The sequence below is a fragment of the Mastacembelus armatus genome, chromosome 8 (genome assembly GCF_900324485.2).
Source record: "Mastacembelus armatus chromosome 8, fMasArm1.2, whole genome shotgun sequence".
NCBI classification, from domain to species: Eukaryota; Metazoa; Chordata; class Actinopteri; order Synbranchiformes; family Mastacembelidae; genus Mastacembelus; species Mastacembelus armatus.
The window spans coordinates 13,217,796-13,244,497 of record NC_046640.1 but is presented as its reverse complement, the minus strand read 5'-3'; the positions used below and the strand labels follow the sequence as shown (position 1 = coordinate 13,244,497).

The 26,702-nt window shown below is 40.3% G+C and overlaps 1 protein-coding gene across 1 annotated transcript; it reads right to left on the bottom strand.

The window, feature by feature from the left end:
* Positions 1-13,197: 13,197 nt before the first annotated feature.
* rdh8a (retinol dehydrogenase 8a) lies at positions 13,198-19,164 on the bottom strand. Its single transcript, XM_026326027.1, has 6 exons — positions 18,805-19,164; positions 16,507-16,668; positions 15,607-15,786; positions 14,921-15,014; positions 14,280-14,463; positions 13,198-14,143 (listed from the first exon to the last, which is right to left on the bottom strand). Exons 1-6 carry the CDS (start codon positions 18,908-18,910, stop codon positions 13,916-13,918), a joined length of 954 nt encoding a protein of 317 aa, XP_026181812.1. The 5' UTR covers positions 18,911-19,164; the 3' UTR covers positions 13,198-13,915.
* Positions 19,165-26,702: the final 7,538 nt, after the last annotated feature.

Genomic DNA, 26,702 nt, shown 5'->3' with positions numbered 1-26,702 from the left:
AAACATGTGAAGACTAAGATAAGCCCTTTATTTGATTTTCCAGTGTAGGTATTTATCAAACTCAAGTGCATGTTACTTAAATTTGAAGTTTTATGTGCCTGTTCCTTTGTCCTCACTGAAAATCTGTTTCTACCTTAACATTTCCTCAATAAGTAAAACACAGTGTAAGCCTTGTGGACTTAATGGGTTATCTATAAAGAAAAACATCTGAGTACAATTCCTTTTTTATTGTTTGGTGAGACAATGACAATTTTAGCCAACTGCACTTTCAAATTATGCCTGCTTTCTGCTTAAGGTAACCAAATATGCTTGTCACCTGCTACCACCCAGCTGTGCCTATGTTTGCTCTCGACAACAAAGCCAATCAGTCCAACTCATGTTCCTCACTCAACATGACTCCTCACAGACTCCTCATCTGCATGCCTGGGTCTTTGTAGCACCCTTTGTGCTTTTATTTCTGCATCAGGTCCATTTTGGGGGTATCTTATTTCTTATGCTGCAGCTTGGGGCCTGTGACTGGACTGTGACGTTTTTCGTTCTGGTTTTTAAAACTTCTGTAGCCATACACTCTGGAGGTTGTGACCCTTGTATGTGTGTGAGTGACAAGAAGTAACCTAGCCTTTTAAGAGGGTTTACTGTGAATTAGCACGCTGATTTGATGCTCTTTTTCATTGTGTGCACTGGCGAGAGCAGACTGCTCTGGCCTTTGTACAGATGGCCAGATTGTATTTCAGCCACTTTTTAAAAGCCTTGCACAGATCAGATATATATCAGAAATGTCACTGGTCAACTGTCACATCTGTCAACTTTATTCTTTTGAAATTGCATTGCTAAGAATATACATGTTCAAAAACCAAATCTCTGTATCATTTTTCACTATAATCCCTTCTGTTTACAAACTCATGGTGTTCTAATTTCACAGACAGCTGGTCAAGGGCATGTTGTCTGGACGCATTTGGTATCTTCCAAACACAATCTTTCTTGTGTTTTCACACTTCAAGTTCAGATTGGACAGGTGAGCAAAATGGTTTCTGGTGAAGTGAGCCAGCTCTCTCCCTAATCAGTCTGGTGGGCAGCTGTGGAGCAAAGATTCAACAGTTACCATCCAGCTGGATCAGACTCTGGGAACCAGCTAGAAAAAATAAGATGCACTTTACTACATTACAAGTCTATGCATGGCCAGTTGTATTTTCTTTCTTGCTTATTCTTCTCTTTCTCTTTCACACACACATACACGAAAACACAGCAAGATTACACCAAACTGCACTAAGTTTCTGACTTTTACCCCCTGTTAAACTATAATCTGCGGTTCTGCTCCAGGCTTTCTTCCAGCATTTACAGCGTCATGTGGTCCAGGATTCCCACATTACAGAGCACTCCATGTGGTGTGGTCTGTATGTTCCGTTTCCTGCAGACTAACTTTGTATGCCTTCCTCTTAGCTGTGACAGACTGAATCAATCTAATGTAAATAAGCATTCCTAACTTTCAACAAACCTATGGCCTTCAAAAACCAAAAGCCCCCCCTTGGATGAGAGTGAGAGAATTCCACCAGGAGATCTGAACTTCCCTCTCTCCCAGATCTCAAGTTTGCCTTCCCACAGATGCCCCAGGCTCAATGACTTTGACTTCCCACATTTAAGAGTGACTAAAAAAAGCATCTTCAAATTACAACCATAAGTTGTCTGTCTTTTTCTCCTCCCCCACACTTACATTCTTACATTCTTAATTGGGGTCCTAAACACTGGGAAAATTTAATTCTCCAGTGGGAAAAAAAAAATGTATTTCACCTGCCATTCCCTCCATCAGCAACAGTTACACTGAGAAAAGACAGCGGTCTTGTTCTGTGGGCTACATCCTGAATTGGAGATTCCAGTGAGAAAACTAGTTGACTGAGGAAGAATGAAAAAAAGAGAAAGAAAAAAAGAGCACGTGCAAGGAGCTGACTGCACACAGGGGTCAGAGAGGTCTGTTCCCTGAGGAGTTGTGAGTTTGACTCCTCCATACAATGAAATAGATCCTCTTAGTGAAATCACTTCCTGTCAGTGTGGTAAGAAATTGGGTAAAAGCATGGCATAGCAGGAGACAAGAAACTGAACTTTGTGGGTTGTGAAATGGAGCTTGAATAAACATTTTGCAAATTCTGGCTGCCATTGTTGCCAAGTAGTTCATCTGAATGTGAAAATGTGCTTTGTGTGGATACTGTGGAGTAATTTTCTTGGTTTTGGTAAATGTATATACAGTGCAAGCTTTATCTTGCGCAGAGATTTTTTTAGGCTTGATGTACTATGGAACTTGATCTCTGTGAGATAGTCTGACAGTTTATCCTTCACACTGATCCCAGTAGAGAGAGAGAGAGAGAGAGAGAGAGAGAGAGAGAGAGAGAGGGAGAGAGAGAGAGAGGGAGAGAGAGAGAGAGAGAGGGAGAGAGAGAGAGAGAGAGAGGGAGAGAGAGAGAGAGAGAGAGAGAGGGAATGGACTGTGATAGGTGTGTTATTGTTGCACTTTCAGTGAAACTATGCTGGGTGCCTCATGGGGCCTCTCTGTTAAAGTTGCCATCAAAAAGAGTAAACTACAACCACATTCTTATCTCCCGTACCATGTAGTAGGCCCACATGAGGGTTCATGGATGTGTGTACAAGCTTTCATCAAAAAGAGCCCACGTCAGGCCACGAAGAAGAACACGCATTGCTAACAGATATCATAGAGGATTAATACTTCATGGTCAACTGCAAGGGCAATGTGCAGCTGGATAAATCCTGGTTGTCTAATAGTTTGTGTTTTTTAAACATAATATGACATTGTTGAAAATACCTAAGTATGTTTACTCAGATACTGCATTAAAGAAGAAAAAAATCTGAGTTGTTTTACTGGAGTATTTGTTTATTTCATGTTACCTTTACACTTCTACTCCTCTTCAGTTCAGACAAAAACATTTACATCTTGCACATCACTACATTTATCTGAGAGCTTCACTATCAATTTCAAGACTTGAAAAGAAAATATATGAAAATATGATGCCCTGTTATAGGTTAAAGCTGCCAGCAAAGCATAGAATTATTAAAAATTAGCGCCACCTTGACCAAACACAAAAGTTATATGTTATTTCCACAAGCTGAGTCATGGAAGAAGTCCAGTTGACGACAACATAGGAATGACTAGCATCTGTTCCAGAGCAACAGATGAAAATAGCCTTCTCAGCTTCTATTCTTGTGAAGTCTTTGTAAACCAACAAACCAATGAATACAAGAAATTAATTAACCGGGGATCATTAGGGATCTGAGTAGTTCTGCACTATTGAAAATATGTGTCATTTGTCTAATTCCATATTTTTTTCAAATTCTTTCAGATTCTGTTTGTTTGTGCTGCTGAAATACCTGGTTTTAGTGTTTTATAGAGTATAAAGAATATAAACTAACAAATGTGGATATAATAATATCAAATGAGCAAGTTATTAAATAGTTAACTTCTGAGGTATTTAATCATCAATTCTAGGGTCAGAAAGTGAATATTTGTTTATTCTGTCAGAGCTTATAGCTACAGAAGAACTGTCACCATCCCCAGTGATGGCCCGTCACACACCACTGCTGCTGAAAGCCCCTTCTCATCTGGCTGACTGTTTTAAAAACACACAACTCTATGAGGGTCTCAGTCAAACGGAAATATTTAATAAAGTCTGTCATGGTCCATAACTTAGAATCCCAATGTCCCTTAGTGGCCCTTTCATCTTTGTACCATAAGACACAAATACTATACTGCTATATTTACATTGTGTTGACATAGGAATTCATAATAGTAAAATAAGTGATGCGGCATAAAGCATTAAACCCCTTTTTATTTTTAAATTTTATGGGTATATATTTTTATCATTGTAGCAGAGTGGTAATGCAGCAGTGCTTTGGTAAAACTGCCAATGACTGCTAAAACAATCTGAGCACAGCAAATAAATATGTCAAGAAGAGTTACACGACCTTGTTTGAAAGAATAACAGAGCACTGGTAATAGCTGTCGCAACGATGGTCGTGGAAAAACAGAACAAAACTGAAAAGGAATGATATCTAAAATGTGGGGGGCTACAAAGTATTTCCACATCCTTGAAGCTATAATAGCCATATAGATTAGCTGATATTATATTAGGAGACAAGCCAAAGCTGGTAATTACAAATATAGATATGCTTTTACGGTGACTGTGCACAGCTCTTATGTTCTATCACTTTAGAGTATGTGTATAAGTTCTTGTGTCACACCCACATTCAGAGAAAGAAAACAAAAAAAAAAAGCTGAACAGAAACTCAGGCTATACCGCTACTCTGGGCCCCCTGCAATGGGGTTGTGAGAGAGAGGGTTCTTTCCCGAGGGTTTCTCCCACGCCATCTCCCCCATTCCCCCTGTAAACCATAAATCCCAGGCCCATCCAGTGTCAACCAGTACAGAAGTAGAACTCAGTTGCAGGGTTAAGCTCAGTAGTGTTGCAGAAAAGACACACCTTTTGCAATAAGCTACAGATATGAAAGTTGAGTCATAGCAACAGTGGTGCTTTGGGGAAAGGCTCAAAAGTGCCGAATGCAATGATTGTTCAGGCGCTAGTCACACACTAAGGCATGCAGACACACTCACACCCCTACTCCTTTTCTCCTTGACTTACAGGCCAAAAACAACTACATGTCCCTCTCTTGGGCTTCATTAGATGGAAAAACATAAAAGATAAATAAATGAACTAACCCCAAAATTGTTGTGCTTGCGTGGGAGAGTTCATGATGCCCCAAAATAGCCTTTTGTAAGTCTCAAGGAATGAGGGTCTGCATCTTTTCACCATACAAGGGCCTGTTCTCTGTACCCAATTCCCTGCCTTTGACCAGACTCGCCACAATGACCAGTCTGCTGCCACAGGGACCAGACTGGTGCGGCATCTGCAAATTTTGGCCTTTTGTTCTGTAGCATTCGACTGAACAAAAGGACTTGTGCCTGCAAGTACTTAATACATACACAGCTATATTTGAGGGCGCACGCAACCTTTCTTTGACTTTTTCAAAGCCTGTACAAATGTGGATTCACTACATATGTTCCTGGGTACCACTAGATGAAGTGGTTTCTGGTACACTGGTTGTGATGAAGCATGTTCCTCTTTCAACATGCACATGCTGTGGAGCAAACATGCAGATATAGATGGAAAGAGAGAGAGAGAGAGAGAGGTACAGTACACTGAGGCAATAGAAAAATGGCCACATACTGCACATGGCATCTGTTTCTTGATCATAGAAAGAAGTCTTTAAGGAGTAATCTGAGGAGAAATTTGACTCTGCAGAAGAAGAAGTGAAACATTTTACACTGGCGGCCACAGACTCCCACATGCCAAACCCTTTCGACAACAGGATGACACATATGCATAAATAAGTACAAACACCCCTGCTTTCATTACTTCAATCTTGCTGTGGTGTTGCTGCACCTACATACACCCCTGGGTCTTTACTTTGTATATTTGCAGAGTAAGCATACAGTGTGTGTGTGTGTGTGTGTGTGTGTGTGTGCGTGCGTGTGTGTGTGTGCGCGTGCGCACATGACTATGCAGCGTGTCAGTCTGTCATTCAATATTTCTGTGATGTCACTGCTGTTGCAAACCTCATCAACCCACTATGATTGTCGTGTTCATCTGTCATTGGCCAACACAAGGATCCAAGTGACACAAAGCATATACAGTTAGAGCCAACTGAAATACTTGTCTGGCTCAAAACAGTCAGGAGGGATAATCCTGTGTTCCTAGACCCTCTGACCTCCAGACATTTAGTAGTGTTGGCACGTAGCTGGAGCTGTCAGCCCAGTATCTCTGGGAGATCTGTGTTTAATTTGTGAAAGAGGACTTTGCCAGAATACAGGGAGAGTGAAGGAAGGGAAAGAGAGGCGGGGGGGGGGGGGGGGGGTGAAGCCAGTACTTTTGTCTGTGTGTCGAGTAGACCTGTGTTTCTGAACTCTGTCACTGATGATATTGCACGGGCTGGACTTCTCTCAAATATCTGTATGTGACAGACCCATTTTGAGCCTTCTAGTGGTTTAGTGTGTCTACTGCGGAAAGAATTGTGCAACTGTTGTATGCTTTAGTACATTGGCATGTGGGATTGGGGGGGGGGGATTGGGTTGTTCTCTCTAGTATGGGTTACTGTGAAACTAAGTATTTAATAGTCTGTGTTTGTGTGCACATTATCCTGGCACAGGACTGGGCCCACAAGCCCGGGAGAATCCAAGATTACCCATTTGCGCACACAACCCATCACAAAACAGATGCTACCCAACCATTTCTCATCACAAAACAACACATAGCACATGAAACAGAGCAACTAATCCTCACTGATGGTTTCAATGTAGAAATAGTTGTTTTACTCTCAGTTTGTGTGTCCAGACTTGTGTAAGGAGGTGTGTAGAGCCGGTAGGTTGAGGGATGAAAGTGACAGCTAACGGTGATTTCTGTCAGGTTTTTCTGGTTCCACTCAGTGACTGGGACAGTCAAGCTGAGGCCTGCCCTCTTCCCTCCAGCCTGGGAACCAAAGCAGCGATGCCTGCTTGCCTAAGTGCCTGGCTGCACTCGCTGGGAGCCGTTCCCATCCTACTCATCTGTTTATTATTTTCTTGTGAGGGCTTGTGTTGTAAGAGTGGAGGGGGGGGGGGGGGGGGAGGTCAAGATGGAGGGAATATTCTCCCATGTTTCATTGATAATACCTCTAGAGACTGGGCTGATGGTTTTCTGAACATGAACAAGCCATAAATATATCTGAAGGGAACTGGGAAACTGTAGCAGATTTTGGTTAAGAAAGACCTTTATTTGTGGCATGTGGTTTTGTGAGGTGCACAGATTGCTCCACTGGTTGCTTTGCTTTACGTCAAGAAGAAAGCATAGGAGGATGCTAACCCCAGGCAACACGGACAAAACAAAGCAATAAAAGAGAAGCGTTAAGAATAAAAAAAGCACATGCACTCAGCTGAGCCTACATCGTGCCCTTCTTAAACTACCATATTTTCTATCTAACTATCACATCTAGTTTTACATGGCTGCATACATGTTATTCATCTGATGAAATATGGCACTTTTAGTCAGGCTGAATATATAAAACCCAAACATTGCAACAGTCTCAAGCACAAACACAGATTGACCGTAAGAAGAACTGTGTGACTAGATGTGTAGCCAGTTGTTTCCACCATTGCCCTTAGGGTTTTTTGGCTAAAATTCCAACATCAGCTGTGGGTTCTGTGTACAGCAGAGAGTGGGCACTGGGTACATGTGACCTCTAACCTTCCCACAGCCTCACTTGGACAAGCCTTTTTACTGAGAAAGATACTGGGAGGACCCTCTCGCCAGTCCCACACAGCCCTCTCAAAGTCACATTCCAAGGGATGCTTTTCCCACCATGGTCCAAACACATCATACTGTTGTTTCTTGGCAAAAATCCAGTCAAGTGGGTGATCGCATGAGTGGGGTCCTGCCCAATACTCAAGTCAGACCTGACCTTCAGCAAATACCACAGTTAGGCCATTCTCCACAGGTCAGGGAAAATATGGAGAGGGCCTAGAGAAAGGTCTGGTCTCTCTAATATGGCATAAAAACATTTGGTTCTGATTCCATAAAAAATATTGTAGTTTCTGAACTGCACTGTACAACTGTATTCATTACATAGTAAGGAATATGCATGCTATAATATTGATATTATCTGAAGTGTTGATTTTCATATATTTCAAGTGTGAGGGCCAGGGTATGCCATGGACAGATCACCAGCCTATGTCTAACTGGGTCAACAAAGACAAATACTCACAGTCATATTCATGCCTATGGGCAATTTAGTCACTAATCAACCTAATTTGCAAGTCTTTGGATTGTGGGAGGAAACCAGACTACCCAAAGAACATGGTGAACTTGCAAAACAAACACAGAAAGGCTCTGGTCCAACGTGGTTCAAAACTGGAAGGTGATACTTACTGTGAGGTGATAATGCTAACCACTGTGCCCCAGTGTGCTAACATGCAAAATGGGCTGTACTGTACATTCAGTTTTGGTGATGGTTGCTTGTAAATACTACATTTTGAAATAAATGGTCAGTGAATGAAAACTCCATGCTTTATAACTGTTTTATAATAAAAAGAAAATGGGGAATTAGATATTGAGATATACATGTAACTAACTGTAGGATGTATGTATATTAGGAGATATACTATTTACAGTAAGATTTCTTTTTTACAATAGTCAACATGCATTTCTAAATAGGCTAAGACTATATTGTTCAAAACTGTATAAATGCTACAATAAAACCACCAAAAATTTGCAGAGACCCCATCTCTTGTAATAGAGAAGATATATAATATAAGAATAACCTGAATTCAAATGTCTATTATTACAAGACAACATTATTCATTTTAAATGTTAAACAATTCCACTTTTGCTAATCCTGCTTTAGATTTTTAGTGTTAAAACAATATTTGTAAAGCAACGAGGCAGATGTCCATGTTGTGTAAACAGTGCAGAAAAAAAATCTTGCTTCCTATGAAATTCAGCACATCTAACCTGCAGTGACATATCAAGCTCTGGCTAGTGTGCAATAACACTAAAAATAACAATCTTTCAAATGAACAAAACATTTAACAATGTTGTGTTTAATATGTGCAATGTTTTCTAAAAAGTGATGTGATTATTACAGAGCAAAAATGTGTTTCTAGTTTTTGAAGACATTCATTTATTTGTTACAGAGTTTTCATGTTTCAGTAATTCAGTTTCAGGCTCCATATTTTTTTTTAACTTAATTATCTTGTGTTGAAATGGAGTTTAGACTGATCCAGTTCTGGTTCTGGTCTGTTTTTTTACTTAATCACTTTCCCTGCTTTTCTCTGGAATTTATCTTGATCTTGTAGCCATGTTTGGCTTTGCATAATGATTGTTTGGATATGGATATGATGAGAAGTAAGTGTGTATGCATATCTTTTGTGTAAGAAAACCTTTATCTTGATCAGGATGTGACCACCTCGTACTCATCAGGGATCAAGCACAAGTCTTCTCCCTAAGGGATTGTCTTTACATTGATACACTTCCCCTCCAGCAACCGAAACCAGGCTGTGCACAGACAAGCAAAATTAATGTATGCCAGGCCTGAGTGTCTGTGCCTCAGGGAGAGACACTCATCATCTAGATGAGTAGATTAGATAGAAGGTAGATGAAAGGGAGAAACCAAACCAGAAGCCAAGGTGGGAGGAAGAGGGCCCAGAGAGATTAACAGCACGGTACCATTTTTTCTTACTTTAGTACATACACATGCACCCATAAATAAGCAATAGAAGGAAAGGGAAAATAAAAAATAGAAATGACAATGAATAGAGAAGCAAAGTTAATTTATAGTGTTAGTTAATAAGAGACAGAAAGAAATAGAGGGAGCGATGGAGGGTGAGCAGGAGAGCAGCCAAATGACAGAGGCGTGTTTGTGTTCTGATGAGGCTGAGCCAAATGGAGGCGGCTCACCAATGGAGATAATCAACAAAGACATCTCTTCACTGGAGACAAACCTTTGAACATCTTTTCACGGTCAATAGAGGGAGGCATTCTTAAAAAAAAAAAAAAAACAGCTTGGATGGATCCATGAATGTTGCACAAAGTTTACTGTTTATTGATTCTTCAATCAAGTAGAAGATCAGAATGCTTAGAGGTAACTCCATCAAAGTGTTCACAAGAGCAATTTGCAGTTACTTCATCAACTTATGTTTAAGTGAGCTGTTACTTGAATCTATGTTATGATAATGTTCATACGAACTGACATTTTAAACGTCTATTTGCTCTCATCCTAGCTGCCAAGTTGTGCTGCATTCAAGCTGAATAAACAATGATGTAGACTCTTTGGGCTAAGTCAAGCTTCCTGGCATGGGTGTGCCCGCACCGTGTTTGGCTTCTCATCTTTATGGTTGGCAATGGTGAATAGATCACATCAATGGAAGTGTAGATGGGGCCACAGAGAGGTTTTCTCTGGCAGGGAAATAAGACTATGCTATCTATCTATCTATCTATCTATCTATCTATCTACCTACCTACCACTCTTGATATCAGTCTGTGAGTGCTCTCTGACTGACTCACTCACTCACTAAATTCCCTCACACCCTGCCAGTCATATCATAAGAGAAAAACACAGCCATCTTTGGAAAACAAATTAAAAGGGTAATCATCCTTTGGTTAAAATATTCCCTCCTTGGTGTTGGCCAACCTAAAAAGCAAAGCGTACCATTATTTTTTCTGTAAATTAAAAATATAAATACTTCACTGAACTAGATTCCCAGACGTCTAATTACAACATTGAAAGAGAGAAACAACTGATCCATGGTGAAAGAGGTTAGAACCCAAAGCAAAGATGATATGTTAGAGGCAGAAATGTGAGTGCACAGAGTGGTGAGAAAAGTGCATCGTTATGTGTGGGCATGCCCACTTGACATGCATTGTATTTTTACATGTTATGTCAATGTTGTGTTTTTCCTTATCTGTTTATTTAAATTGATTTTTTTCTTGGTTTTCTGACGCCATCGTGCACTTGTCTCATCTTGCACATAAACAGGAGTTTCAGGTTTTGATAAAAACCTGTGCATTGACACCAGCGGTCTTGCTATCAGACTTTCCTTGTGCAATATGACACCAATCTTACCTCATTGTCCACAAAAAAAAAACAAGAGGATCTCAATACCACATCTCAGATTACATTATCCCTAAACCCAACACAATCATCCATCAACCCCTTGTTAAGGAATTATAATCCTTGGACATAGATTCTAGACTCTATAATCACAGAGTCATTGGAACTGGTAGTTCTCAGAAAGTGAACAGAGCGGAACAAAACGATATGGTTGTGGGCAATCGGAGGTTCAGTCTGGAAATTCCTGCTGGATTGTTTATGTCCTGGAAGAGCAGGAGGGAAAGGGGACAACGCTAATGTTGTACTGATAGTAACAATAGAGGTTCTGTGTCTGTAAAACAATGTGTATGACTGGCCAGCAAGAGCCAAGATTCTTTTGATTTGTGTTCCAACCTCCAAACGATCCTGACCAACCTGGCAACCATGCAACTCTACTCAAAACGATGATGGTGACCCTCTCTCCATGTGTGAACAAGTGGCCCACATTGGGTCTGTGAGAGATCAGGTCCCAGCAGAGTTATGGAGGGTGGAGAGTGAGTAAGAAAAAGAAAGGGAATGGACAGAGACAGAGTGAGAGGGAGAAGCAGAGATGGTAACTGAGTATTTGTTTCTTTCCTGTGGCCTTCGCTGTCCAATTGCAACCTGCGCTGTCTCCTGTAACTGATAACTGATCCAGTAACATGTAGTCACTCTTACTGTAAATGGTGGCTTCCACCTTGTTTTGCAGCTTTCATCTATAAACACTTTGAATAATTTTCTGATCCAAGACCAATAGCTCCCTTTTGCTTGTGATCTCTGACTCCAGTCTACCTCACTGTCTGAGTCAGGCTTAGGTCTGTTGATGATGACAGTGAAAGGGCTGAACCTGTGATGACCCGGCAACAGAGGTCAGACAGATTGTAAAAAATGTATCCTGCTAGCAGCTAAAGTCAAACATTAAGGCTCCCTCTTTTTACCTTCTTTTCAAATCAATGCCCAAAATGCAAGGAGCTTGTTAGTGAGTACACAGCAAGGTTGCATGTAGGCGGAGCTAATGTATGTTTAGTGGTTCAGTAATTGTGACAGGGTTACAATTAAGGGAAGCCTTAGCCATTGTATTGCAGTTATGTTCTTGATTGTGAAACAAAGGTACACAATGGTTTGATAAGAGCCCTTGTTTAATGAAACTCCTCTGTTCATTCAGTTAGTAAACAGGTCTTCCATTCAGGCCTGTGCACCCCAATTCTCATATTTCCAAATGTGACATACCACCACCCCTTGCTGCCCTAAACCCACACCCAAACCCTGCCCTTAGCCTTCAGCGTCCCACACTGGGTCTTTGCATCCGCCTGAACATTCAGGACGCACAGACTTCTCCCCCAACCTCCTCAAATTCCCTATCCTCCTCCCCTCCCCTACCCCTTGCACACACACCCATTTGATTGTGATTGACAGCATCTTTGTTCCATTGTGCGGAGCTGTCGCCTCTGATGAAGACACATACACAGAGCTGAGGCGCTCTACTCATTGTACACTGCACAGAAACTACAGGTCTGCAACCAGTTGCCTGTCCTCTGACGATGAGCTCAGTGCATTTGGATGAGGGTGAATGTAACTGGCCTGGAAACAACAGGGCATGGATGGGACAGGGTGTGTGCACAGAACAAACTCTGGCTAGTCTATCCATGGTAGACCTCAGGTCTCCCCTAATATGGACCAGAGCTGACGGGTTGCGGGGCCAGCTGGAACAGGAGGCTCAGGGCTGTGCAATGTGTCTGAGGAGGCCGTCATTAGGGTTCACCCCTCCTCAGGGATGGGAACCAGGTCACATTCTCTCACACGGCACAAAGCAGGGTGTGTGTGTGAGGGGTGGGGTTCAAGGGAGGGGTTTTGATGGGGAGCAGGCCATGACCTCTTTATATCCATCAAGAGATCGCTAACTTGGCCCATAGACATGGTCATATAACCCATTCTCTCACACACACACACACACACACACACGTATGCATGCAAGCACATGCTAATGTGCGTGTATGTGCACAGACATGCACATTCACACAAATGCAAATTTAAAAACAAGTATATGCTCTGCAACAGGCCAAATGTGTGTCTTTACCTGAATATGGTCCCAACAGCTTAAAGACTGTTGGCAGTAAGAAACTGTCAACAATGCTTATCACAAAACAATACATATCCAAATGAACCTTTTGTAATTATAAATTGATGTCGTATAATGTAGTATTGAAACATATATGGCTAAAATTACAGTGAATTCTTGCAAAAATATTAGTGTCTGTAAAATCACAATCACAAAGATTTTAGTTGATACTTTTCATTTCACTTATGTACGTCAGGTGACTGAGGACACATTTCTTCTCATTACAGTTTTCTCTCTGCTTGCTGCTGAACCTGGGAAATCCACTGGTCAGCTACCAGGGAAAAATACTGTAAAATACTGCCCCCTCTTGGTACTTGAAGAGTGTTACAGAGTCCTCAGTACCAATAAAGATTATTGGCCAAAACTGTCACAATTTGTTATTGGTATCTTGAAAATACTAATAAAAAATACATTTGAAGTTAAATCAGAATTTTGTTTATTCCTAAATTGAACAATCTGACCCACCTCTTTACAAACCGTTAAAAACCAAAAACAAATAGTTTATCAAAAGATTAAAAATATGATCCAACAGCAGTTATCACCATGAGAACACTACGTTAATGCAAAAATGAAATTAATCGACAAAAAATTATAGAAGCAGATATATTTCTTTACTGACTCCATCTCTGATGTTATAAGTGTGATTTTATTTAGGCTACAACTTATAGCATCATTATCTATAATTTTATTGGTTCTCTCTGTAACCGAGTTCATTTTTTGTGCTTTGTTGTCTGTCCATGGGACGTATATATCTCTGTCTGTGTGTTCTCTTTAAAATAAAATAGAGCTCAAACCACATCCGATTAGTTCCTCCCATACAGCAATGACTAAGGCACCGCGTCTCTTTTTTATAAAAATGTACAATGATCAAATAAGTGAGTTGTTTGTATTTCTGTGATTTTGTGAATGCATGTTTCTATGAGAGTACATGGGGTCAGCCTGCATTCAACATCTGTATGACAAATTTGTGCAATTGTGCATGCTGTCTGGAAAAGCTTATCACGGTAGTGTCTTTGAACTAAAGGCACTTTCACTCTCCAGGTTATGGGTTCTAGTCTACCTGCTTAGTCCCAAACCTTACGAAAAGGCCGCAGACACAGAGAGGATAAGGGTGAAGAGAAGGACTGGACTGCCTCTTCAGTTAGGTGAGATTGTACGTCTACGCAGGCAGCTGCATGTCAGGCACTTGAGGATGCTCATGGTGATGTGCATGAGTGGGCCAAAATTGAAGAGTAGGTTGTAGAAGGTGTTGACCGACAGGCCACCAGTCTCATCAGCATACTTTAAGGCCACAATGGGTGTGTAGAGGCTGTTGGTCAGATTCCTAAAGCGAGGGCTGTTTGACTCAATAACCTTTTTAGTGCACTGGAGAGAGGAGAAAATAAAGTTTTGACTAATTTCATTACTATGTAGGTGGTTGAATGTTTGTACCAGTTAGTGATCAGAGAAACACTAATCCTTAAGTCAGTAAAATTGTGATTTAAAAAACTGTTTCCCTTACTTTGGCTATGTCCTCTGGTGTCTGGCCCATGGCTTCAAAAATATCTATGGATGATGGCAGGTAAACATCTTTAAAATAACGCACTGTATCCGCATCCACTCCAGGATACTCCATCTTAGCCACATCCTCCATCATCTTTGTCTCAAACTCAGTGTGCACAGGGCCAGGCTCAATCATGGATAACCTGAGGGGAGTCAGATACAGAAAGTTCTGTGAGGGATGATGCACAACACACAGTAAAGACAGATGTGAAGGGAGAATAGTGGAAACTCATCATGATATGCTCTGCACTCGAGTTGCCTTGCCTTCTTTTTCTACGCACCATTTGAGTCACTGGTATATTTATATTTATTTAGACAAGCTTCCCTCATATCTTAAGCCACTGAGTTTTTCCAATTATAATCTTAGATAACAAGACACATTTCTGTTGACTGTCTTTAGTCCAATCACTTTGAATAGTTTGCAGAGGAAAATTAAAGGACTTTGAATAGTGTAAATTCAAAGTTATCGCAAACTCTATGATTACCTTTCTTATCGTCTCTTGTAATCTTGATTTTTTTGTGTCTAAATCCCTTGCCTGTTTGAGACTGGATTTTAACTTGTTTAAATAAAGGTTAAATGCAAATAAAATAAAAATCTACCGGACATTGAACTTCAGCAGTTGCACGGCCATACTCTCACAGAACCCTTCCATGGCAAACTTAGAGGCAGTGTAAACATCATTGAACACCACTCCTGAACCAAGAACAAAAACAGGGATATAAGGGATGACATCACTGCACTGTATTATTCATTTTCACTCTCTTCATTGTCAGCAGTGAGTGTGATAGACAGCTTATCAGAACTGGTTCTGGCACTTCACACAGTTTAAAGCAAACATTAAAAATTACTTGCAACTGCCAGCTAGTTCACCCAAATCAAATCAACAGACCTTTATCCAAAAGGTACAGATTGACAGGTAATACATAATGTAAATTTAAACAATAAATACAAAAAAGTTGAATCTGTCAAATATTCTGATAGAACTGTTAACCAAAACCAAATGCTGTCAGGACTTCTTTGGGAAAACAAATAGCAGATAAAATTCAGCTTTTCAGTTGACCCTAAGACCAAATAAAGAAGTCAGTGTTATATAAAAAGTATTTGTATGACTGCAACTGGGCAATTGCGAAGTCCAGTGTGTTGTGAGTATAGTGCTATCTATCCATGACTGCAAAGTCAGTCTTGAAACATGTCTTTTCACAGGTAGTTGGACATTTAAGTATCTTTTTTTTCTGAGCTGCATTACAAATTTTCTTATATATTAGTAACTACACACAGATCGTACCCTGAAGACCCATAACACTGCTCATGACTACAATGTGTCCCGAACGCCTTTTCTTCATGTCTGGCATCACTTCCTTGATCATGCGAACCACACCAAAGAAGTTGGTCTCGAATACTCTTTTCATCTCCTCTATGCTGATGCTTTCCACAGGTCCAAGCAAGCCCACACCTGCATTGTTGACTGACAGGAAACACAGAGACACACAGATGACACACTGCTTGCATCTTAAATTAAGATGATTTTGACTTAATATGAACTGAAAACTTTATTGTTTTTCCTTTATCTGGCCCATCTATATGAATAGACCTCTCATTAGAGAGATTACATACTTGATATTGCCAGCAGATGTCAGTGTGTGCCAGCAGCAGAGAGGTGTGATGTAACACCAGCCCATGTTGCAGGGCCTTTGTGTCATGAGTAATTAGGTGAAGAGTAGTTTAATGTTTGTGATTTAGAGTAAGACTGACAGGTTTAAAAACAGAACCTTAACCGGTCAAAAGGTTCGGACACAAAAATTGGAAATAGTCACCTATTTATGAGTTTTCAATCTCATACATGCAAGTCACTGCCTTTGTGGCACAAAATAACAGAGTTAAGATTTTCTGTAAAGTGACTTTGAAAAAGCATCTGTTATGTTTTTAAGTGCTGAGGAGTTAGAGACATGCAGACATGTTTTCTTTTATAAAAACACTAAGCAGAAGGAGGTGTCATGCGCACATGGAACTGCAGACCTAGTTTTATCTATATTTTCACACATTTAGGACATCGGTATGGTGGTCCTGTCTTTTTTTGGTGCAGAATCTAAACACATATATGAGCATGCTGATGCATACAGTGGACAGGTCATTCAAAGTAAGGGCTCAAACGGCAGATGTAGGCCTGTAAGTTTGTGTTACTCACTTAGGATATCAATATGGCGGTCCTTCACACTGTTGATGCATTGCTCGACAGACTCGTCACTGCACACATCTAGTGGAAGCAACATCAAGGTCTTGCCATATGCATCTCCTGCTGCTTCCACAAGCTTGTCCTTCTTCTTCAGGTCACGCATGGTAGCGATGACTAAAAAACAGAGACAAATGGAAATTGTTATTCAACTCAAATGATGAGGCTTCAGACTTAAAAAAAAAAGAAAAAAAAAAAAGAAGCGGTTCGTTAGACTAGTAATACAAACGAACGAAAAAGAAATGTTTCACGTTTAATGCTCCAGCCTCACAATACATCACTTGATGGAGAATCCTTAAGAAAAACTTTTTTTTTGTACTTCAGTACATACATGCACACACACACAAGCGAGACAACACAGTACACACACACACACTCACAGTTGTGACAGACTCAGACATGCAGGTCACAGTTCCTAGAAAAGACCACGCCTGTCAGTTTACAGAACACAGAATTGATTTCCTCTGAACTTTACACGCTGTGCAGCATTAACCTACATAAGCACATTAATTTATCATGATCAGTGGCAGCTGCTGTCATCACAGTGTTGACTAGGCATTCATTTCGTCTTCCACATTAGCTTTTCTGCTTACGCCGTGCTGACTGACGTTATCTAACGGAGAAAAGAGATACAGTTGCCCAATGGAAATCAGTAAGAATAAACAACCTCTTATTCGCACATTCATCAAACTGTACCTGTTGTCCCCAACTGACTTATCCAACCCTGTCTGAACAGATTGCTGTGCCCTGTTACTGAAGTGGCATTTCATGACACTAGACCCATTTTTGAGAATGTTGCTGTGCGGCATCAAACTTGTCTTTGCAAGAATTAAAGAACACTCTAGGCATTAATGGTCCCTCATGAAGTCTAAATAAGGATGATTTTATGATGTAAGAACCGGAGTGTATGAAGCAACTTAGTTTTATGTATTGGTAGGGAAAAGAACAAGAGAGTCATTGTTCTTCTGGCTCCTGCAGGAATTACTCCTGGGCAGCTTAAACATTCTTGAATGAACCACATTGCATTGCACAGACAGAGGTCTTTTTGGGGTTTTTCTGAATCCGGTGCTGCAACTAATTATTACTTTATGCATAATGCAATATATAATCTCTGCTGGATTTCCACAAACCCTGAGAAAAGAGAAGGCTGGCTTCACTGCGTAGAGGTGGCCTTATTGAAAGCAGGTCACAGTGTGGAAAAAAAAAAAAAAAAAAAAAAAAGCAGTTAAAGGAGCAGTTAAGTGCTTTTGTTTTGCTCATGTATTTCAGCGTATTAAATCCCATCAGATTCCTGTGGCCCCTGAAGAAAAACAAAGTCTAATTACCCAACTGTTAAACTAACCTTTGCACAGTTGTTCCTAAAGTGGCTCCATCACTTACCTTTGCTACAATTACCTTAATTAGTTAACATATAAGATGACTAAGAGAAACAGGGGTGTGTTATTAAGTCACAGACTGTAGGCCTAGAGTCTGTTATGTAATTCTGAAAAACTAAAGTCCCATCTGATAACAGGGATGGGGACGGGTTTAGTCTAATATAATTCGGTTTCATGCTCCATGGCATGGAATATGGTTTTAGACCCCCTGTTCCTAGAGTGGCATTAATGATGGCTGGGAAGAAGGAGTGGAGACGCACTGTCCAACAATGGCAAAGTGGGACACCATAACTCCACTGTGAACCAATGAGGACTTCAAACAAGGCCTTTGCTTTAGAGTGAGCCCTCGCTTGTACAGGTCTCAAACTTTGTCCCCTTTTCAATACTCGCTCCAGTGAGAGGACTATGGGCACATTAGACACGGCACTAAACCGGAGCAGGCGGTCTACAATTCACTGCAATAAAAGGGGCCTTTGTGCTTGAGAAGTCACTTGAAAGAGAACTGACAAGACTTCTTTTATGATTCCGCATGGCAAGCTGCAGCCTCGCAGGGCCATACCCTGGAAACTGCGCTTTCAGACGATAATGGTTCAACTCAAGGGGCGGCTGAAACCCGGTCCTTACAAAAGAATATGAACCCGCTATCAGCAGGGTTAGCTATTTCATTGGACACGACACAGAATCATTTATTTGCATTAAGACGGTGCGTTGCGCATGAAACTCAAACCGAACGCTGTGCGCAAATGACGCTTAGTGCAATAGCAGAGCTGTGCAGGGAAAGGTAAACACAGGCTAGATGTTCAAGTGAACCACAATATTACAGACTTGCTGCTAATAGGTTCAAGCAAAATAACAATGTAGGAGAAAGCACGTTTACCATGGTAACGCTTCTTTTCATCTTTGGCCAGCGTGACGGCGATACGTAACCCAATGCCGGAGGAGCAGCCGGTGATCAGGACAACTTTCTGCCCGCTGTTCGCCATGATTTGTCCGGGTAGACGCTGTGTTTTTCAGCGGTGTCCCGCTCCGGATGGTCGCTGACGAGGGAGCTACCGATCACCGGACTTTAAAAAAGTAAAGCGGATCATGCAGGCACAGCAGCCATGTGAGCGTCTAATGCAGTCACATGTTCAATGAAATCAGTAACCAAAAAAGACGTGGAAACGCAAACAACCCTTGCAGAGAGACTGTAAACTTGTTAGGGACCGCCTGCCCTGAAAATGAAGTTCATTCCTTAAAAATGTGTGACCGTGCACGCGCGTGCACGTGCACGTTATAGAGGGGGCAGTGCTTATTTGATTTCTGAGCTGGTGAGCACAACAAATAGCTGAACTATGCACTATTCATGTAGCCTAGTGATTTCATATTTCTTATTCAGTGCACCACGTGTTATTATTTATGCTAGCTTACACAACCAATATATGATGTGTGTATACACACACACACACACACACACACTATATATATTTTCATATTTGGATTCTAGACGGCTAAAGTACCTATAAATCCAAATTAAACTCATCTATTTTAATTATTTATAAAAATAGTCCTTCCGTGCTTACCTTAGTTTTGGAAGGTAATATTTACAGTAACCTGATGCGTTGCATTGTACTGCCATCTGGTGGTAAGGAGGAGGTGCAGCACACATAACCCCCCATAACCCATAACGTATAAATAATCAATGCCGGATACTTTATCCCATTATTATTACACTGATTGCATCACTGGATTTTCTTTAACCCGTGATTCATATCCTTGTATTTTATAATCATGAATTTAAACTGTTTGCATTTACTTATAAAATGCAATCCCATGATGGAAATTTTACGACAGCCACTGGTTCCTCCAAGTAAGGGTATTTTCTTAAACTCTTAGCTTTTTGATCCCCTCGCTCATGTATATAAACTGACAATTATTCAAAATATTCGATATGTTTCATATGATCATTAATTAATAGAATTCTTAATTAATATTGATTAATAGAATTAATTCAGGAAGATTAGGCAGCACTTTGTTATGACATTTCATACTAATGACTTAATATAATGAATGTGATACATAACCACAAAGTGCAAAGGTTACATGAGCTTAGACATATTCTCTATAAAATGCTTGAACCTGATTTTGTATTCCACTGAAACAAATTACACAGAAAAACCTCTGCCCTTTAAAACATAGTCATGAACATGAACAATTCAATGATTAACAAAGGACTCCGGTTTAATTGCTCTGAATGATTAACCTGTTTAACCCTTTCCCATTTTAAAATGTTAATGCATCAACGTTACTATGGAGGAAAGAAAGAAAATAGGTGGAAGAAGAGGACACTCCTTCCAAAGAGAGAGAGCAGAGGGATCAGACACACCATCAAGGGTCAGCCACTAACCAGCAGGCTGACACTAGGAATACAGGTTTAGCATTCCCAGGGGAAAAAAAAAAAAATCAACCTCAAGCTTGTTATGCATATACAGCTCAACACACACATGAGAAATCATCTTCACAAACTTCCAGGCATCACTTCTTGTGATAAACTGTCTATTACGGTGACAACAGAGAGCAAACTGTCAGCTTATATAGAGTTCAGGCCCAATTTCCTCTTGCTGTCTTACAAAGCTGATGTCTGTTCATTTAGAACATCCCTAAGCCGTGACCCATTTCTCTCACTGGAAAGCAGAAGTTTGCACTGTAATAATGAAAGTTTATTTTACATTGTCAGATAAAAAAAAAAAAAGTTTAATCCAAACTGACAGTATCCAAAAGTTTCATTGCAGTGACATTTATATATTTATATTTTATATTTTGTTCCATTTTATATGATCGGCATTTGGCTGAGAGTTTTACACAATACAGTATAAAAGTCATGTATGAAAGTTCCTGCCCACCATTAGTATAGACTGGGACTAATAACCTTTTGTATTGCTAGGGCAGATGCAGGTGTTGGTCTGAGCAAGGTCTGGTCAAGGACAGACAGAGAAGGAAAAATGACTGTGAACTTTTGACCAGGACAAACACTGACCTGGCAATTAAAAAATAACCCTTTCACTATTTTAGGCTAGAGCATCAATTTAAAGTCAGCTCTAACTGAACTTATTTGGCCCCTAATTAGGTATTTTGACACAATACAAGAAAGTATAAACTGTAATTGACCCAATCATGAAATGGTCCAACAGGAAAACTTCTGGTACTCCAGGTGGTCAGTCTGGTACTAGATATGGGGCTAAGAGGGCTGGAGTCCTTTGTGCCTCCAGAGAAAGTACACAGGTGTGGCTGGAGATGAGGAGGGGTGTGGGCAGCCAGCAATGTCTATCAGCCTTCAAGCTATTGCTGTGGAATTTCAGACCACTGAGGCACTAAGACAACAGGAGTGAGGAAGGAGACAAAGACGAGTCGGTAATACAAGCCCATACAGGCATTTTCAGGCCATGCATTCTCTCTGGTTTTAAAGTCTAGTTTTAAACCCACCTCGATTTTTAACTCAGATTTACCCTCTTTAACCAAAAAATGTTCCCCCTCAGAACTTTTACCTGTTCTGTCTGACACCTCAGAGCATACTCTAGATGTGCTGTGGCCCAAATCACCAGTAACCTCCTTATCAAAGTCCAAGTCAGACAAAATGACCCTCCACCCCCTCTAAATTCACTTTTATAGCTTAATAGTCAATTTCCTGTGTAGTGACTTTACTGAGCAGATGGTCCTGGAGCCTTCATTGCTTTTCCAGCTGACTTTCTGAAGTCAGTGTCTGTTTTCACTTATCATAATTAAAGATGGATTGTGTGATTAGATAGAGCTGCTCTTCTAATTGTACAATGCACATTAAGCTATTTGTCATCAAAAATGAATGCAGACACTGCAATTCAGGTGTTTGTCATAATGGTTTATGAATGATTTTTATAATAATAGTCCATAGCAAGTACATCAGACTGACTATCGCTTGTTTTGGCCCTACTGTTAGTGGCATCTCATTGCATTAGCATTGGACAAGACTCTGACGCCGCTGGAAGGTTGAGGGACTCTTCGCTGTGTGAAAGGGCCTATAGGACTGAAATGTTTCCCACAGGTCAGGAGTGGTGCTTTCTACTCTTTTGTGTGCAGTCCGCACACAAAAGCAGTCCGCAGTCTGCAGAGGAGGTGTGGAATGCAAACTTCATGAGAATAGAGGCAAAGAAAGAGACTGAGGGAAAGAGTAGCTGGGGGTGGGCAGGAGGGAGACTAAAAAGAGAGAAAGAATGGGTGCAAAGTCTTAGAAAGGACTGAGCTGGGAAAGTGTTTTAGTGGCTCTGAGGTAGCCAGAGAACATTCTTAATTGAGAAAAAGCGATAAAAGAGCAGTTCACAAGCTGCGCTGTTAAAATGGTTACTGCAGCTGAGGACCATATGCAATAAACACGCCACAGAGAGTGCTTTGACAGCAAAGACTCATTGAGGATCATAATGTGCCATTTTTGAACACCAGTGAATGACATTAAAAAAAAAAAAAACATTTAAAGAGTTACAGTACACAACACATGCCATTCAGACATTCTCAGGCACACACATCCTCAAACTGTGAAATTTTGATTAGACTCAAGCCACTTTTCATCCAAAAACAGAGCAAAGAATTTTTGTGGCAATAAATGTCCTCATGGAAATATGCTGAAGAACAGTATCACTTCAAGAGCAGCACAAATAGAAAGCAAAGAGAAACAAGAGCGTAGTGACAGGTTTATCTGATCTTAAGGAAACATGTGGCTCCATGTTGCAGAGCTCTCCTGACCAAATCGCTTGCTTATTCTAAAAATCCCAATGTAGTCTGCAAGTCTAACATTAAGTAACTGTGACAGTTTAGACGGTTTCCACAAATGTTTAGAAGTTCAAAGAAATGCAGTTTTGAAACGTATCAGCATTTTGGTTTACCTTAAGTATTAAGAAAATAGTAGTTTTCAGCTCAATTGCCTTGCTATTTAGACATCAAAACGCAATCATGGTATTTTGCACTGTAAACTAACAATGAAGGAGGGAACACAACAGGGTGAGCTTGAGTATGGTCACTGGTGGAGTTTATTTAGACTATTTGTTTGAGCAGTTCATTTAACTGACATGGTCCTTAGATGTTAATTTGCTTAGTCTCCTGTTGTTGTTAATGATTATAATTATCACCAGACTGGCAGTTCCCCTTACCGGCCCACTGCAAAAGAGAAAATTTCCACATATTCTCTTGTGGTCACATCCCTGGCTTGGGAACTTAATTATAGCAGGACTTAGCAATTGACTGTGTTGAGCAATATGCATAACACAGTTTTCCATCCAAACACCCCTGAGGTTTATCTGCTTCTTTAAAGAAGGCTCAGTACAGCTCTTTTTTCAATTTCCATATATCATAAATCCATAAGGTGGATACAGTGGTGAGGAAATGCAGAGCAGCCAGTCTTATCCTGTCTGATGTGTACACACTGCATCCCAGGCAGGAGGTATTCCTAATTCAGGAATGTTTTGCATCAGAGGGTGTGGTTTGATTTGGTGAAAGCTCTTACATAAGAACACATGCTGTCTGATATATGAAGATAGTATCAACAGCAGTCAGTGGGTGGCACAGCCTTGTTTCCCCTGAGGCGCTTTCAGAGATTGAGGGCTTTACCAGCCTTTGACAGACTAACCTGCATATTCCACCATAACCAAAATGTGCATTTGTGTCTGCAGTTCAAACTGTACTTGTTATCTAAAGCTCATTCATAATTCAGCTTTAAATGTGATGAGGCATAAGCTGACAGGCTTTACCGCACACATTCAAACCACAAACTCAGATACACTATAATCATTCACACTTATCTTTAAACCTCATTTTACTACAATGACAGAAACTAATTACAGTGTTTAGCACATAATTTAATATTAAATGACTACACAAGCCTATCAAGAGCTGGTGTATAAGATCTGAAATGATTTATAAGGCAGTTATTTCATAATGACATAGAAAATAAGGCATTTATCCTTTTAAAGATACTGTACATAAATCATTTTTTGGCAAACTGAAAGAGTCAGTTGCATCTTCCTTTTTAAAACTATGCATGTGTGTCTTGACAGTTTGCCTGTTGTTCTGTTCTGGCATGTTCTTCAACACAAGGAGCAGACCAGAGGCAGACACAAGTGAAAGCCCATCTAAAAAGCTCTAATCCTAAATGTTCACCAGCTCCTGTTAAGGATTAATAAGAATTCACTATGTCTCATAGGTCCTAAAATTAAGTGAAGACAGATTAGTTCACTTCCACCCTCTCACTGGTAAAAAAGAAAAAACAAAAAGCTGTGCTGCTGCCATTTATCAGCACTAAATGGCCTGTAGAGGGAGAAAGAGATACTTCCAAATTTTAAGATCATGTCATATTTGGAATAAACTCCGATAGTATAGCACATGTCATGTGAGGAATTAGAAATTAACATAATAAAGACAAGAAAATAAAACTAAAACATCCGTACCCTTTTTTTCTTTTAGAAAATCTGCAATAGATTCATCTCCTGCCAAACTGTTTCTAACCACTAATTCATAAATACATGTCAAAACACATGTGGAATATATTTTAGTATTTTGGTGTTACAGAGGTACTTGATTGAATATAAGATAAAAAGACCATTACTGTGAATTGACTTCATTCTCAGTGTATTAGAGCTATTATCAGCACTGGTGTGTTTACACCAACGTGAAAATGATCATCTGTTTACCTTACATTAACCATTAACAGTCTGTTTTCATGAAACCCTCTTGGTTAATGGAAATTGACAACCCACTGCCATGGGACAAATGGATCAACTTTGATTTTCATTGGAATATTCCTCCACATCACAGTCACGTCATGTGTAATTTAAATGTATGTGTTAGGTCCAAAGCTCACTTGGTGCATTTTTACTGCCAGTCATGCAGAAGACCAAAATCTGGATGTAATTAATGTCTACCTTTTTACTTGACAAAGAACTCACTGCACTTTAGAAGCCTGTCTTTTCTTTGAGTTACAGTTTGCTGTGTGTTTTAGAGAATAATTATCTGTAGGTTGTATAGTTCCACATGTTGTATAAAGGTACATAACATATGCTCTGGAAATATTTCTCACCCAGGGCTCAGACTACCCACTGGACTCTTAGTAACTATCTGCTAAAAGCTGCTAGGAATGTGGCACTGCATCATACTGGCTAAGCTGGTGCTCAGAAAGAAACAGTGGGAGGTCAGGAGGTCTATTATTTACCTACTGTACCAGACAAACCTCAATCTATCCAGTTATTTTGATGTTTACTTTTCTTTTATTGTTCATATTCCTAAAGGCTTCTTCATATTTAGGAATTATTTATAATTATTTATTTCATATTGAACTAGCATCTTGTTTTAGATTTAGGTTTTGGAGCATAACTGTCTGTGGGCCAGTGGTGTTTAACAGCTTACATTTGGTGGCTCACAGTTGAGTTTGGCTTGAAATGATATAGCACAGAAGAATTTTATATAGATATATGTCTTCCTTCTTTCTGTGGTTTGAGACTCATCTCCCTTGGGAAATTACGGTTTGGCTCATTCTCCTATATCCCAGTTCCTTTACAAAGGCCTGTTATGGCTTGGATTCTAGAAACATTATCTTTGGTAATTTTCCAAATAGACAAGGTCTTCACAAGTCTTATCTTTGAGCATGTCTCAACTGAATTCCATAGTCTTCCTGATTAAGCCTCTGGCAGGGCTATATTCAGCCTCCACAGGTGATGGACACTGACTTAAGTTAAGGCAAATGACTGCGATAAATGACCCTGCAAAATTAAGAGGCAGGTGGCGTGTCACACTAATTATTTCAGCACATTCCTCTCAGCAGTGGCCCTTAATAAATTATTATTCACTGCTTGATCTTTATAGAGATTCAATTGATATCCTGCTGTACCTGTAAAAATTTACTACAAAAACTCAAATATGTCTTTTTATTGATGTGATGAGGTCACACATGTATGAAATTGGTCTTGGACACAATAACTTTGGGTTGCACAAACATAATCTGTATGCTTTTAATCTGTTTTTCTGCCTCAAACTACTTAAGCTAACCAGTTTTGCACTCTCTGCAGTCTGTGACCTCCAACCTGATGCCTTCAGCCTCACAATGTTCAGGCTCCGGTGTGAACAGGCTTTACAATAATGCTGCTGCAATGCTGGGATGAGATTAGACGGATGGTGGAGGTAACCTGCACAGTTCTGCAAAAACCAAACTCCTTGAACTGGCCAGGGGTGTTATAATGTTGTAGTTCGTGCTGTGAATTCCAGGCTGGAACAAACAGCCTCCAGCTTTAAATAGCATGGTCCAATGTCTGATCTTCAGGTTGAAGTTAACAGGAAATCTGTGCCAAATGCTATGAACTTTATATCACCACCATCATCATCATCATCATCAAATCATGTCATGTCATGATGACAGTTACTGTATTAAGCCATTGAGACATCTTCTTCACATTGTGTTTATGCAAGCTTTTTTTTTTTTTTTTTTTTTTTTTTTTAGCAACTGTAGATAATATAGTAGCTTGTAAAAGTCAGGGGACTGACAGGTTATCTGGTAAGAGCGTTGTGCTGTGGTACAATATTTTTGTGGGTAATGAGCCACCTCCAAGAAGTGCGCTCTAACAACTTAGTGCGACTGTTAGGCGTGATTTATGCCGGAGTCTTCTGGTGGCGCACCGTTCATCCATGCGTCCCAGGACAACGGCCTATGGGAGGGAAGACGCGGAGGAGGTGGAGAACAGAGGGAGGGAGTGATGGTGAGAGGGAGAAAATGAATGAGAGGGA

What these genes read in the sequence shown, in the direction of transcription:
- rdh8a (XM_026326027.1), bottom strand. Translation starts at nt 18,910, where the DNA reads ATGGCGAACAGCGGGCAGAAAGTTGTCCTGATCACCGGCTGCTCCTCC. An exon ending in TGAAAAGAAGCGTTACCATG is followed by an intron (nt 16,669 to 18,804) that starts GTAAACGTGCTT and finishes TCTGTTTTTTAG; the next exon opens with TCATCGCTACCATGCGTGAC. An exon ending in CACCAGAGGACATAGCCAAA is followed by an intron (nt 14,144 to 14,279) that starts GTAAGGGAAACA and finishes TCCTCTCTCCAG; the next exon opens with TGCACTAAAAAGGTTATTGA.